General features: G+C 40.8%; 1 protein-coding gene across 1 annotated transcript in view; it reads right to left on the bottom strand.

Moving 5' to 3' along the window:
• LAPTM4A (lysosomal protein transmembrane 4 alpha) overlaps positions 1-14557 on the bottom strand; it is a 68707-nt gene that overhangs the window by 41570 nt on the left and 12580 nt on the right. The window contains exon 2 of the mRNA XM_078647741.1: positions 334-454. Within this exon, the coding sequence (XP_078503867.1) occupies positions 334-454 (121 nt within the window). The remainder of the gene's footprint in view (positions 1-333; positions 455-14557) is intronic.

Below are 14557 nucleotides of genomic sequence, written 5' to 3'. Positions count from 1 at the left end.
CCACCGCTTTCGGAACTCCGCAAAGTTTTTGTCACTTTGCGGAGTTCCGCATAGCTGAGCTCCGTGAACTCAGAATAAGTAATACATGGATGTTTAAACTTAGAAGCATTCAGCATTGAACCAATAGGTTCTGCAAACCCCTACAGTTTCATAATGCTTTTTAATTAAACAAATTATTTAAGTGATTGTCAAAGTATAAATACACTTTGAAAGACAACATAAACAAACCCAAGATAACAGCAATATTATAGCAAGCATAATTTTGATGTGCTATGCTAAACTTTCATATCTATTATCCTTCTGGCATTTACAAACAGCAAAACACTTACTTACCAGCCATTCGCTCAGATGCATAGTAGTTGCCCATGACCTCATACTGAATATCAACGGTTGGCACTGTATTTGGGTGTGTCACCTCTACAGTGAGCAAGATGCCCATCAACAGGTTCACAACCTACAAAATAGGAAAAACTTTTACTAACATACCATTGAAAAAAACACTAGTATCAAAGAGGGCTTGAAACATTGGCAAAATAAATTCAAGCTTTATTAGCCACTTTAAAAGGTTAATTGAAAACTAATAGTATACTGCCAAAACACACGGTAAAATGTGCTTTTAAAATGGTAAACCGTACGTCATTGTAGTGATTAAAACTTTAAATACATTGCAAAAAATGCAATGGAACAATGGACAACAAATGCAGACAACACTTGAAGACTGATTCTCCTGCACCATCCTAGATAACCAAAGTTACTTTGACATTTCAGTGTTACTTATATATATTTTTTCTCTTAAGATGCCACCCATTATTCTCAACTGTATATCACTCCTTGGATGTTCTCTCAAGCCCCACTGAAAAGTTAGGTTGCTTGCAAAATATAGCATGTTGCATAGTAATTGCGAAAAGTGTTTGATTGGTCCCATTTCATGTAAAGAAAGAAAATCACTCTTGTCTGAAGGAGATAATACATATAAATACACACACATACATATAAATACACACACCCACATACACACACACACACACACACACACACACACACCCACACCCACATATTATAGACGTAGGCATTGATAATGCAATAGGTCTGGTTTTTAAATGAAAGTGCCTCCTCAGTCAATGATTGGGATAGGTATTTGTTACAATGATAAAAGGGTCCAGAGGTGGTAGTTTCAGGTAAGTATTTATTGTAGTATAAGTTTACAGAGGAATGATCTTGAAGCCAGGTTGTAAAGTAAGGCAGCGAGTATCTTTGTAAATACGCCCCACCAGGAGCTGTCCTCCTGGCAGCTCAGCCTTCAGTCACCAACTGAATCTGTTCACCCATCCAACATTCTATGACATGTACAACATTCCATACAGAGAGCAGGGGAAGAAAGAGAATATAGAAATAACCATCCAACATATCCCCCTTCTTTACACTTGAAACAAAAACAAAAGAAGATTCAAAGAATGAATAAAACATGCTCAAAGAATGAATAAAATAAGCTAAACGTAATAAACAGTATATTAATGAAAGCAGAAATGTAAACAGAATAGAAGAATAGGAAGAAAATCGAATAAAAGAACTAAGAAGCTTGAAAATAAGACACACATCTTCTCCCTTTAATGGTAAAAGAATGAGTAAAACAATGAGTAAAACAGTTACAAGAAATAGAGAAAAAATAAGAAATAATGGAAAGTTAGTGAAGAGTTCTCAGACACATCAACACACACCAGTTGGCCGGACCAGGGTGGAGAGTAACCAACAAACATAAGCACCAAGAAGAGAAAAAAACAAGAGAAGTACTCCCAACAGGAGAATTCAAGAGAAAACGCCATTACAAAAAGAGAAGAGAATATGTACATTGAACAGGAGTACGACTAAGAAAAATAAAATTATGCATTTGCCAGTAATAAGAAATTATGCGTATAAAGAATGCAAATCTGGCATCAACTTTAAATACAAATATGAAGGGATACACTCACCCAACACTCAAAAAGAACACGTGGAATCCATAGACCCAAATGCAACATTACATGTAAAGCATTGTAACTTATGCATCATTAAAAGAATGACAATTGAATTCCATGTGACGTACGTCTACGCACAGGAAATTTACATAAAGAGAATAATAACCATAGAGCTCTAGAATAATTATCAGAAAACAGTTCTGAAATCAAAGAATGACGTCAGAAAATATCATTTAAACCGGTAAGCGTAGACAAATGTCCACTCATAAAAACATGCATAAATTTGAAATACTTAAATAAACGCTAATAAACCTAACAGCATCATGCTTCGTCAACTGACAATTCCACTAAAATTGTGTCATTAGAATTTAGCTAGCATAACAAAAAATGTACAAGTACTATTTATCCCTAAAACACATAGCAATTCTGTGTAATCTAGGTAATCATAAAAGGAAATAATCAGCATTATACTATAATTGAAGGAATTACTCAGCATTGTATTATGAATAAATGTAAATACAGAATTTAAACAATAGTAATATTACCTGCTGAAACCTAAAATCAACATGAATATATATATATAAAAAGCATCACACCAAGAACACTTGGACAGAAATTGGTGAAAGAATTCACACAAAGAGTATAATAATTAATATTAAAAGAATAAACTGAAATAAGTAAAGTTGTCACCGTCGTCCTTGGAATTAAAAGAAAGAGACAGCAGGCTAACAATAAGCCATGACTTGCAGCAGGAATAAAATGGTGTTACTTTCAGTACAGAGAAAGCCGAAACTTCATGAATGAATGGTGTGCACATCACCGATATCATGAAGATATGCACGTTGTGATAATGACGAACGAAATACCTGTGACCAAAAATGAAGATCTGTAAAATCCGAACATTTCACGAACATCCATGCTGTAAAAGACACGAAACTGAAGTTCTTTAGAAACTGGATTAAGGGAGTACTCGAACGTCTTGATGCATTGTGCCAACAACCTGAAATAACTTTATTGCCCTCCATAGTGAGTAAGGTAAGTATTTATTGTAGTATAAGTTTACAGAGGAATGATCTTGAAGCCAGGATGTAAAGTAAGGCAGTGAGTATCTCTGTAAATACGGCCCACCAGGAGCTGTCCTCCTGGCAGCTCAGCCTTCACTCACCAACTGAATCTGTTCACCCATCCAACATTCTATGACATGTACAACATTCCATACAGAGAGCAGGGGAAGAAAGAGAATATAGAAATAACCATACAACAGTATTCAATAAGTCAAACATGCACTCTGTCACTCACATCATGCAACCATTCATCACACACCAACTCTTTCTTGTATTCATCCACTTACATAACCACAATAAAACACGCAAACTTTATTATGAAAGAAATTTTACAAAAAGCAGGAACAGAAAACATGCTCACACCTAAATATGGCAGGTGCATGATTGCAATCACAATACAATTAAACATAGCAGCAGGTAGCATTTCTGAAATGATAGGTTACAATTGGTTTTGTATTGACGTTACAGCAATGCCCCCATGTTTAGAACCAACGTGTTTACTATCTTGGATTGGTAAGAACAGTGAAACTATATAGACACTACTATAACAGTGGAATAGTCTAGAGGCTGCAGCTTTGTGGGCCTTGCAGTTGAAATTAACGTCAACCAAACTGTTAGCATTGTCTGAGGAGCTTTAGTATGCTCTAAAATAAGGAACATGAAATGGTTAGAAGGAAAGCATTGAGAGGAAAAAATGGAAAACCCAAGGACTAGCCTACTAATCGTGGCACTGAAGGCGGATGTCACTTATTGGGCAATAGAGCAAGTCTTAAGTGGTTGATTCAATGCCCTCAGCTGAATATTAACTTGAATGCAAGCAGAGTGCTTCAGCCAATGGCTCTACTGCATTGTGAATGACAGGATTTTTCTCATCACGTAGAAACCCACCTGCACACATCCTAGCATACAAGTAAGCCCATCGAGCATCCGAAGAGATTCTAGCAAGAATAATTACACTACAAATCTTCCACCACTTAGGGTTTGTCGGGGAAGGTGGGTAATCAATACAAAATTCCTCGTTTACAAAGGTAATCTGAGATTTCATTAAACAAAAAACAATAGGTTTAATATGCTACAATAATACCACATCTTTAAAGGTTTAATGGTTTTAACATGCTACATAATAAAAATAAAATGAGGCCCAAAGCATTGGTATGAACACATCAGAACTATGGTATCTGGAATAACTTTTCCCAGAGACCCAAACAGGATGAATTGCCTTTATCATTGGCTGGTCTTCATAACCAAATCAGACGCACTGTATTGAGCATAAGCTTTCCAACATGGTAGCCACCACATACACAGTAATGAAATTATAACTATGTATAGAATTACAGATGTTTAAATCAGAATAAATCACATTCCAAACTTTTTATCCAGTTTGAGTAGGTAACTCAAAAGCTTGCCTACTATAGTAATGTGTGCAATTCCATGCAACACAATGCCTCTCTACAGGTATTGACTACTGTGTAATAATACACAATTAAAAGCCTACTGCCTTTAAACATTTTTCAAAATAAGTCAGGCCTACTGCCTTTCTCTTAACTTGCCATAATACATAGATCACAGCTATGAAATCTAACATAACTTTTCTCAATGAACCAATAAGACCTATAGCCTTTACCACTGGCTTGACACCATAACCAAATACATGCCTCCCCAAAAGTGTATATGCTACTAACCATCAGGAATACTGATAAAATTACAAACGTAAAATTAGTTGCCAAAATACACAGTGCCTATCAAAAGGGACTTTGCAAGAAATTATCACAACGAAAGTTGTGCTCCCCAGGTTCCGTCACATGGCATCAAGAACACCAAAACCCATTCCTACTTTGCAAGATTTCATGAAACCTAATACCATACCGTCAACAGCTTACAGAAGTGCGATGACAATAGCAAATTAAATGCCTATTGGCTTTAACAAATGCTTCTCGCAAATAAGTCAAACCTACTGCCTTTATCGTGAAAAAAAATGTTTAATCTGTTAATACTTTATCATTGGTTTGTCACCATAACCAACTCAGACCAACTGTATTGAGCATCCATCAGTCACAAAAATTAGAAATGTAAACATTACAGTTAAGAAAGCAAAATACTAGTTATCCTAAGAGAGCCTAACAAGGGTTATCAAACTGCAAATCTTTTACCCCCACCGTTTGTCAGAGGAGGCAACACTACAACCCTTGCCTGCTACTGTGCAAATCTATGTATTACAATTACTCCACTGATTTTAATGTATACATTCACCCTTAAATGCCTATTGACTTTATCGTATCCTTTTCACAATGAGAAAGTCAGGCCTACTGACTTTATTGGAACCTTTCATAATAAATAGATTTCAGGGATGTGGAATTCCTATAGCCCGACGCCCTAGACATATTGTTATGGGTCAAGGGCAACAAGTTTTCATGTGTATTTTGTCCTTGGGACAAGTAAGCCAACCTCCTGCAGCACAGAGCCTTTGACTGCCGGTTTGCAGTACCACATTATTGATCAGGGAAGGGCACTGTCTGCAGTTAAGGTCATATTTTTGTCCATATGTTAACGCTGTTCAAGCTTGTATTTATGGTTCATTAATTGAAAGCCTTTATGATTGATGGGCCCTCTAAGTAAATGCTGCAAGCTCTGACTGCACTACTGACAGAGGTTCCAGTATAAAAATGTGTACACACGTTTCTAAGTTTAGCAGTTTGAGGCTATGTATAATGGTCCCAGAATGCTCGTTGATTGGATGCAAATATATAAATATATGCAGAAGCATGAAAGTAAGATTGATGATTCTTTGCTTTCAAAATAAAATGTTCATAAAAAATGAAATCAGGACAAAAAACATTGTGCTAAACTACTGTAAAATTTAAGGTACAATTTCTTTGCAGCATCATTTAGTAACATGTGTTAATGCTTGCTTGTATTTCCCAAATGTATTCTTAATGGAAAATCAGTGTAACCAGTTTCAATAAGATTATGAGAAACAAAAATAAACAAGCATTGACAAGGCCAGTAGGCCTGAAAATGTTGGTCAGCTATTTTGTTTTGTCCATGTGTGACATCTTTTGGCATGGTTTTTGTAAAACCTTATTGGTGTGGGCGCTGCCGGGCCCTCACCATTATAACAAACATTGGCAATAGCAAAAATTGTTTTTGGTCTCAAATAGCACACACTGCCACAGTAGTTACTGGCACTGAAGAAAAACACTTTGTATGCCAATATGCTCCTTGTGAAAGAGCAGAATGATGTTACTCACAGTGAAGCCAGCCGATACAAAGAGAGAGACTAAATTTTATTAAACGCAAAAGGTCATTGTCAACGCAAGACCAAATTAGGGGCCCAATTATTAAAGAAAGTCTCAAAGTGCACCCATGGTATATGTCCTTGCATTAAGTGCAGCTATACGGCTTTCGTGAATTCCCAAGAATTTACAGAAGTGGGTAAAGAAATATTACTCCTAGAAAATATTTGTGTACTGCATTTTAGCTTGAGCAAACATACATGTGTAGATTTGCTCATGCAAAAATCTGAGTGTTTGCAAGTTTACTTTCCTCCCAACCACTTTTTTCCCAACTCTGGAAGAAGATTTACATCTGCCATTGTCGGGAGTACATTTCTAATGTTTCTCAGTATAGGAAAAGATTAGAGAAGAGTTGTTGAAAACCCTCAAAACATGCAAGTTAGTAGGTTTGCACAGACTCAAAAGGAACTATTTCTTACCACTACCTTCAGCCCAAGTATGTAGATCTGTGGAAACGTGGCAACATAAGGGGATTGCTAGTATTCAAACCCTACTATTATATGAGGCTTGGCATATTCAGAGAGGCTATATCAAATCTCTTATATAATGAGATTGCTGCCATCAATTGTCGCTGCACTACATGGCACCAAAGGGACAAGTGGATTTTGTTACAGGACAAGTAGAGTTATGAAGCTACCTGTCCCATGGACAAGTAGATATTTTATTAAATTCCACACCTCTGAGATTTAACTGTTAGCTTTAGTCATTGGCTTGCTACCAGAACTAGCAAAGCCCTGCTCTATAGAGCATATGCTTCCACACATTGGTAACCAGAGAAGAACAAGCACAACATTATTTAAAGCTTGTTTAATAGCATCATAATGGCATATGTTTGCCCTTATAGGACAAGCTCGATCCATCACACTAGCATGTGTGTGAACGAAAGGTTAAACACAATTGCTTTGCTCCATAAAGAGCCGGTCTCAGGCAGATTGATAAACAAATGATTACAGCTGGAGGGCAGGCTCATTTTCTGTGTAAGCACATAGCTTTTGAAAAATCAAAAACTGTACTCCGATGAACCGGCGCTGCAGTCTTTTCCTGTGGTGCTCCTGAAACCCTTTTGTTTTAACACACAGGGTCTCGTGAGGTCACTTTCACCAATATTTTAACAGTGATTACTGCTGAAAAACTAAACAAGTCAATGAATTGTACGAGTTAATGGTGGCTGTGTATGCGCATAAGGTTCAATGTTGGCACTAAATTGTCAGTATAGATGTGTATTTTGGTTGTTCAGAGTGTTGGCACAAAATGTTGAATGCCCTTGTAATCCTCCCTACCGAAAAGCAAAGTACCCCTCATCCCCAACTGTTGTACTGCCTTCGACTGTTTTCCTTCTAATGTTTGCAAACATCGGAGGAAACCACTTGTGAGCATGTACAAAGTGTTGAAAATGCTTAGTGGAGTGTAACAGGACTGTGCATTTCCATTTCAATGTTCACTGCCTTTTCCCAGTATAGCAATAGTTTAAAACTTTGAAATGCGTTCAGTAAGCAAACTGTTTTGAAACAAAGAAGGTTAAGGAGGCACTAAAAATACAGCTGTACCCTTAAAATTCTGTGCCCATACATATGTTCAGTGGTAAAAGGGGGTACATTTATTAAGAGTACAAAGATCAAAATTACCAAGATTACCTATGGGAGTGGTGTCAACCTTACCACACACATGCGTATGTCTCTTAAATTCTCACTCTTTTTTTCCTTTTCCTCCTCATTTGACTCTGGTTAATACATTTTACTGTCACATAATTTTTCGGATTACCACCTTCTCTATCTTCATAATCGCAGTACTTATTTTCGGATAATACCCCTAAGCAACACTACCATCCAGAGCAGAACGGAGAAGAAACCAATATGGAGATATGCACCAATGTCTCTCAACTGTATACAGTCTACCTCATGAGGTTACTCAAGAAGCACTCCTGGAGGAATTCTCAAAGCAATGTATGAAGCAAGAAACACTCAACAGCACTGGATAGGAAGACTGTAGCATCCAGGAGTCCCAATTCAATCGAGCCAATGTTCTACAGACAACTACTGCATTGTTGGCAAAAAGGAGACACAAAGGCCTGGCCAAATCAGCTTATCTGCTCCTTTCCTCAAGGACAAAACCATTGAAGAGTCTAAAATAGATAATCCAGAAGCTATTGAGCAGAAGCTCTAGTGAAGCCAAGAAAGAAAAATAGTATAAATCCAAGGGCAACCAAGAGAATTAAATGTTTTTTTCAAACAGACTGAAAGGGAATAACAGTAAGGCAAGACTAGTACAAGAAACTATTAAATAAGAAACTTCTGGCTAGGTGAAAATCCAAAAACCCAAGACACCCCATTTCTGGGATACCAAGGCAAAATAAGCTGCTGCACCAACAGCCGAACTACCAGGCCAGTTGGTCCCAGAGCTGGAACATAAGCAACCCAGGCCTGGTTTAGCCCTCATTATGGACCCATCTGCCAGGTAAAGCTTGGTATCAGTGAGGCAGTTTGCGAAGGACCCACAACTGGGCATATCCGTCCCACCTGTCCTAGGGCCTGTCTGTTTGGGTGGACTGTCTCAATGAAGCAGGGTCACGGCTGATTTGCATATGGCTGCGTCAAAACTGAGATGGCATGTTGGGTGAAAAATTACAAATGATGGATTGGGACGTGGCCGTGAGCGATTGCCAGTAGCCAATATTAATTCAAGTATTCAATCAATCACTTTGTTTGGTTTTTTTTAACTCCACAGGGGGTACACATTTCTAAACGAACAGGCTAGACAAAACATGAAACAGATTCATTCCTTGCGAAGGAAGAACAACCTTCCTAGCTCGTAGAGACTGAAGGAAAGGTCAGCTTAACCCAGTACATAACTTCCAAGCTTGACATTTGCAAGTCCCAAGGCAAGAGAGAATCCAAGAGTTCCAAATCCAAGGAGAGACTACCAGTGCAACAATGGAAAGACAATGGGTTGAAACCACATGATTAGAATGAGAAACGCAGAGGAATAAACATTTGAGGAGACACACTGCTTCTCTTTGGGGCCAGAAGCAAATGTACATGATAGCAGAATGGTAATGTTTGGAGAGAAACCAACACCTATTGAGCACAACAGTGCCAAAGAACCCTGGAAGCAGAGGCATAAAGTAAAACATCAGGCCAGTCTCCTCCCTCCGTCCCACACAGCTAATAAGATTTATTGAGTCACGTCATCACAACAGAACTGTTTAAAGAAAGTTATTATTCCACAGAGCTCAAGCATCACTCGCTCGTAAAGGTTGTGCAAAGAGGTACACCTGTTCCACAGCAGTAGCTGGACTAGACCAGAACAATCGGCACGACAGAACAGGGTGCTGTACAGTCTTAATTGTCTTAATTGTACCTCAACATCTGTGTGACCATTACATTCCAAACTAGAAGACCGCACCTGCATTACACCGAAGGATACAAATAAATAAATAGTGAAATAAATAAAATCAACCCTTTCCAGAATGTCACGTGACAACAAGGTTTTCTTCTAGAATGATAGCCATATCAAGTGCAACATAGTGATTTTTTTCTCACCATGAACTGTGGGAGGACAAAATGCTCATATTGTCCCAAGAAATGAACAACGCCTAGACAGCGGGTTGGGAGGATTCTTAAGCACACTGCTACATCAAGTCTTCCAATTCCTCTCTCTGTTGGGCTTTAGAATCAAGCTCTTTAACCACCATCTTATACCTCAAGCCTTGAATGAGAACTTCAAACTCGTTAGGCACAGCTGAGCCTTCACTAAATAAGTTTAACGCTCACACCTGGCGAGGAAGATAGACAAATGTGGTCGGTGAAGTATCATGCAAGTTTTAGAGCAGGTCAGGCAGAATGCTTCACATTGTAACATAGTACACTGCTTTCTACGGCAAATATACACAACTGACTGACCTTGAAAGGATCAGTCTGAGTTGTGTTTGCCAGGGAATGAACCCATGACTGCTGGATGCACACAGACCGCCGCAGAAGACATGGATCTCACTCGTCATCGCACCAGCATCTCCTAGGAGTGACATTTCTTATTGCACAACATAAATAGGGCTCACTGAGTTAGCAGACATTGCAGTGATAAGCAATTGACAGGAATTAACTTCTTATTAAACATAGCTTCTGTCAAGGGGAAAAAGTTCACGGTCTGTATGCTAATACACATATAAACAATATTTACATCCTTGACTATACGTTGGACAAGATGGACAAAGCCACATGTATATGCTGCCCTAGATTTAGGCAACAACAATCTTCCCAGACATGCCTAAATTCATTATGCAAACCCAAGAGACAGCAGGGACACACCTTGTGGAACAAGTATATGAAGAGGGACGGTTGCTGGGGTTTCGAGACATTTGTGAATAATGGGGTAAAAGCAATACTAGTTTCCGTTCTTATGCACGATAAGCCACCACCATTCAGAACATTTGGCCAGACTTCCCAAAAAGAACCGGATATTCAGATGCTAAAGCAATCTATATTTTCACTGTCGGAGTGGTAAAACTGATACATTGTTGTATAAAATATGCTTGTCCACTGTCACTATAATACTATCTCACCTGGAGGAAGTATGGAGTTATAACCTAGGTGAGGAAAAATGGCTCTGGATCTATGCGAACAGTAGAACTGTAACTAGAAATGCTATGATTGAACTAATTCATTATGCATGCATCCACAGAACCTAATGATCCCTAACTGATGCACAGGCTGTCTTCAGAAAACAGTGTCAACTGCCCCAAATTAGAAACTTCTATATGTACTTATGTACACTTGTGGTGAGACTATGATTGTATCCAACGATTTAGCTACATTGTGGACACACGTTCCCTGCCTTTCTTACCTTTGTTACTTTATCTTTCCTCATCACCTCCTAATTTACGCAACTTCTCCTCAAACTTCCTTCATCTCTCCAGGCTACTTTGCACCTCTCCTCCCTCATTCACTCCCTCTTGTAACCTGCCCTCCTCTGCCCTTGTCTCCATCCTCGCCTCTCGCACTTACTCTCCATTTTCCTCAAATTTCCTTCACTCTCCCTCCTCGTACAAATCTTCCTCACACTCTCCTGGTCTCTCTCCCTTTCGCCCCTCTTCCTTGCCTTCCTCTTCCTCTGTCCCCATTTCCCTCGCTTACTCCTTGCTTTCTCAAACTTTGTTCCTCACCTACCCATCTCTTCCTCAAACCTCCCTTCCCTCATTTCTCATTCCTCTCTCCCTAATGACCCTTTCCTGCCCTTCTCGCTTCACTTACTATTCTAACTCCTCGTCTCCCCTCCTGTCTCCCTGCTCACTTGCACAATTTGTCCTCAAGCTGCAATCCTTCTTTCCCTCTCCCTTACACCCCACTTCTCCAGACACCCCTCCTTCCTACGTCTTTGCCCCCCCACCTTGCTCCTCTCTTCCTGTGACCAGCACCTTCCCAGCCCTTGCTGCCACTCTGACATCACCGAGATGAGGTGCGTCTTCAGCTAATTTATAGCTGCCCCCCTAGCCACATCCCTTGCTAGTTCTTAACTATTGGTGTCTTTATCGCATATCCCATCTCTCGGGTGTTCGTGAGCGGGTTCACACAGACCGCTACACCTACACAGCACTTTGGCACTTGATAGCCTGGCGAGGCGGGGCGACCGATGTCCCCATACATTACCTGCAGTACATCCCTGACTACAACCTCCTGGTTGATTCTACGTTGAAATGCTTTCTTCCCTTGTTCTTTTCCTCCCTTAGGGCTAGATCCCTAGCGCAGTCCCCACAGGAACTAGCCGCGCAGACTGCCATTTGGTTCCTAAGGGTAGGTTTAACGTATGATACCATAACCATCCCTCAGAGTGCCTGTCCCCCTCTTTGTGGCTGAGTGGCGTTCTAATTGTAATGAATAGTGTTTCTTATTTTTAGTGGCTGTATTGTTAAATTAACAACTGACCACCTTTGCAACGAGTAGTACTCACACATGCCCTGAATACCCTCGGGGTCATGTTCTGTTACATGTAATAATGGTCTCTCTCCCCTCACCACGTTGCACTCCATTTGTCCCTTTTCATAGACACCTAGTATAACATGTATAACTGGGTGCTTGATTGACTTTTGGGGTGAAGTCACAGCTTAGCTTGTCAACAGTGTAATCAATAACGACAATGTAGCAATTGTTATGTTTACTGTATCCCTAGGTCTGACGGTGATGCAGTGGCCCTCGCCAGCCTTAGACCTAGACCTCTCAGGTTGTATCAACAATAGCCTGTAGCTCACCCTTTGGGCACATTAGGTTTATATGAGCACTTTTTTTGGTCCTGAAGAATTGCCCTGTTGGGCATGAAACATGTTGACCAAGTGGAGGGTCGATATGAGGCCACATCAATAGTCACGTTGGTCCTCAGTACCCCTCCCTGCACCTTTTAACAAAGTGGCTAGCCACCTGAATAAAGGCTTCCCTGTGGACTATCCAACTTTTTTTAAATTATCCACTTTTGCTCACTACCTCACTTTTTTAAGCCTCACAAGTTTCTACTTATCACGGCAAGGAACAAAAGACCTCCGCAAAAGAGTGACACTTGTTGTTACCCGTCGGGCATTGCAGCGCCGGCCCGACGTAGGAGCAGGAAGCCGATGATATAAACAACATCTCAAGTAGGCTGAATGAGACATGTCATCCAGCTTATCAGTTGTGTGAGGCTTCCTTAGTTCCGTTAAGGAACTTGCTGATCCTCTGGCATTCCACACCCTCTAGCTGACTACCAGCTAACTAGGAGAGAGACCTTATTACCTGTTTAACCCCAGGGGAACTGTGTACAACCTTGCTTGCTTGATCACCGAGATGAGACTCTGCACTTCTCGGAGCCAAAATCAGCTAAAGCAATCATTTTTGTCATGTTATTTTCCTTCGTTAGAGCTAAATTGTGAAAGACTGGCTCTCCCCAGCTGCCGCCCCCGTCCTTCCTCTTTCCTCCCAGCGCTGATCCTGTCAAGACCGCTGACCACACTCCCTTCAGCTGGACCCGTGAAAGGCCTGCAGAGTCCAGGCCTGCCCCGCTGCGGCCTTTCAAAGCCGCAGCATAAGTAACCCGCCCAGAGAGGAAGGGAACTTCAGAGGAGCTCTGCCTGTGGCTGAAATAAACAGGAAAGGAGGCTGAGGGGGCGTGAGCTCTGCTTTTGGCTCAGGGGGCGCAGGCTCTGCCTGTGGCTGAGGGGGCAGAAACTGCCTGTGAGTGAGGGGGCAGGAGCTCTGTGAGTGAGGGGGCAGGAGCTCTATCTTGAGAGGAAGAGGTAGCACTGTTGTCTATGTGCATTAAGGGCATGAGCTCTATGTATGACATGAAAGGAGCAGATGACATTAACTCCCAACACTACTCCCCCACCACCTGCTTTGGGGCGCAGTTGTACTCACCGTTAACTGTATGTGGCGAGCTTGTGCCGTCCGCCGCCGCAACTCTGCCGATGGCGGAGGCAGGCACCCAGAGGATGATCAACACGAATTTCTGCATTTATTGATGACCTGGTTACACGTGAAGACACTGGCAGGTCAGGAAGGTATCCCTACCAATTACCAATACTTCTCTATTAACAAATGAAAGGCAGCAAGTCTACAAGCACGACGTGTGTGATGCACACCTCATACTTGTAGACTTGATGCCTTTTATTTGTTGATAGGGCACAGCTGCAGGGTAGTTGAGTGCCTTTGTTAAAGTAATCATGTTAATTGCAGCGCATGGTGGGCGCAGCGATTAACATGATTACTTTAACAAAGGCACTCAATCCAACCATTTTCGCGCCGCATGCATTTTAAAAGCGGCGGCGCCATGGTCCAGTTGTCTGTGCGCGCTGTGTATTTTAAGGTGCGCTGCAGCGCACGCACGTTAGAGGGAACAGTGCTAATGAGTCATGTCCTGGTTTCTGGAGGGGGTCGACTGAAAACAGTGAGAGGCACTTTTTTGGCTGTTCTAAAGCTGTGCTAGTTAGCAGCTGTTTTAAAGTAAGCAATTTAATTAAAAAGTATGATGCTGGTTTTAAAAATTACATATTTTCATAATGCTTCTATTGTGTTCTATGTTGATCAGCTGTCACTCCGTTGATGTAAAATTGTAGTCCTACATTTGCAAAATGTCCCAGTTTTCGGTTCCCAAGATCTGGTCACCCTACATTAGCTGCAGAGATGCGGTCTTGAATTCGAGGCAGCGTGGACGCTATACATCGCATACCAATGCACAGGACGAGGCGCCTGTCAGAGCGTGACGTCATCTGAGCACTGAGGGGTCA

This window comes from Lissotriton helveticus, chromosome 6 (assembly GCF_964261635.1).
Source record: "Lissotriton helveticus chromosome 6, aLisHel1.1, whole genome shotgun sequence".
NCBI classification, from domain to species: domain Eukaryota; kingdom Metazoa; phylum Chordata; class Amphibia; order Caudata; family Salamandridae; genus Lissotriton; species Lissotriton helveticus.
The sequence above is the reverse complement of the archived record's forward strand: the minus strand, read 5'-3'. Positions and strand labels throughout refer to the sequence as shown.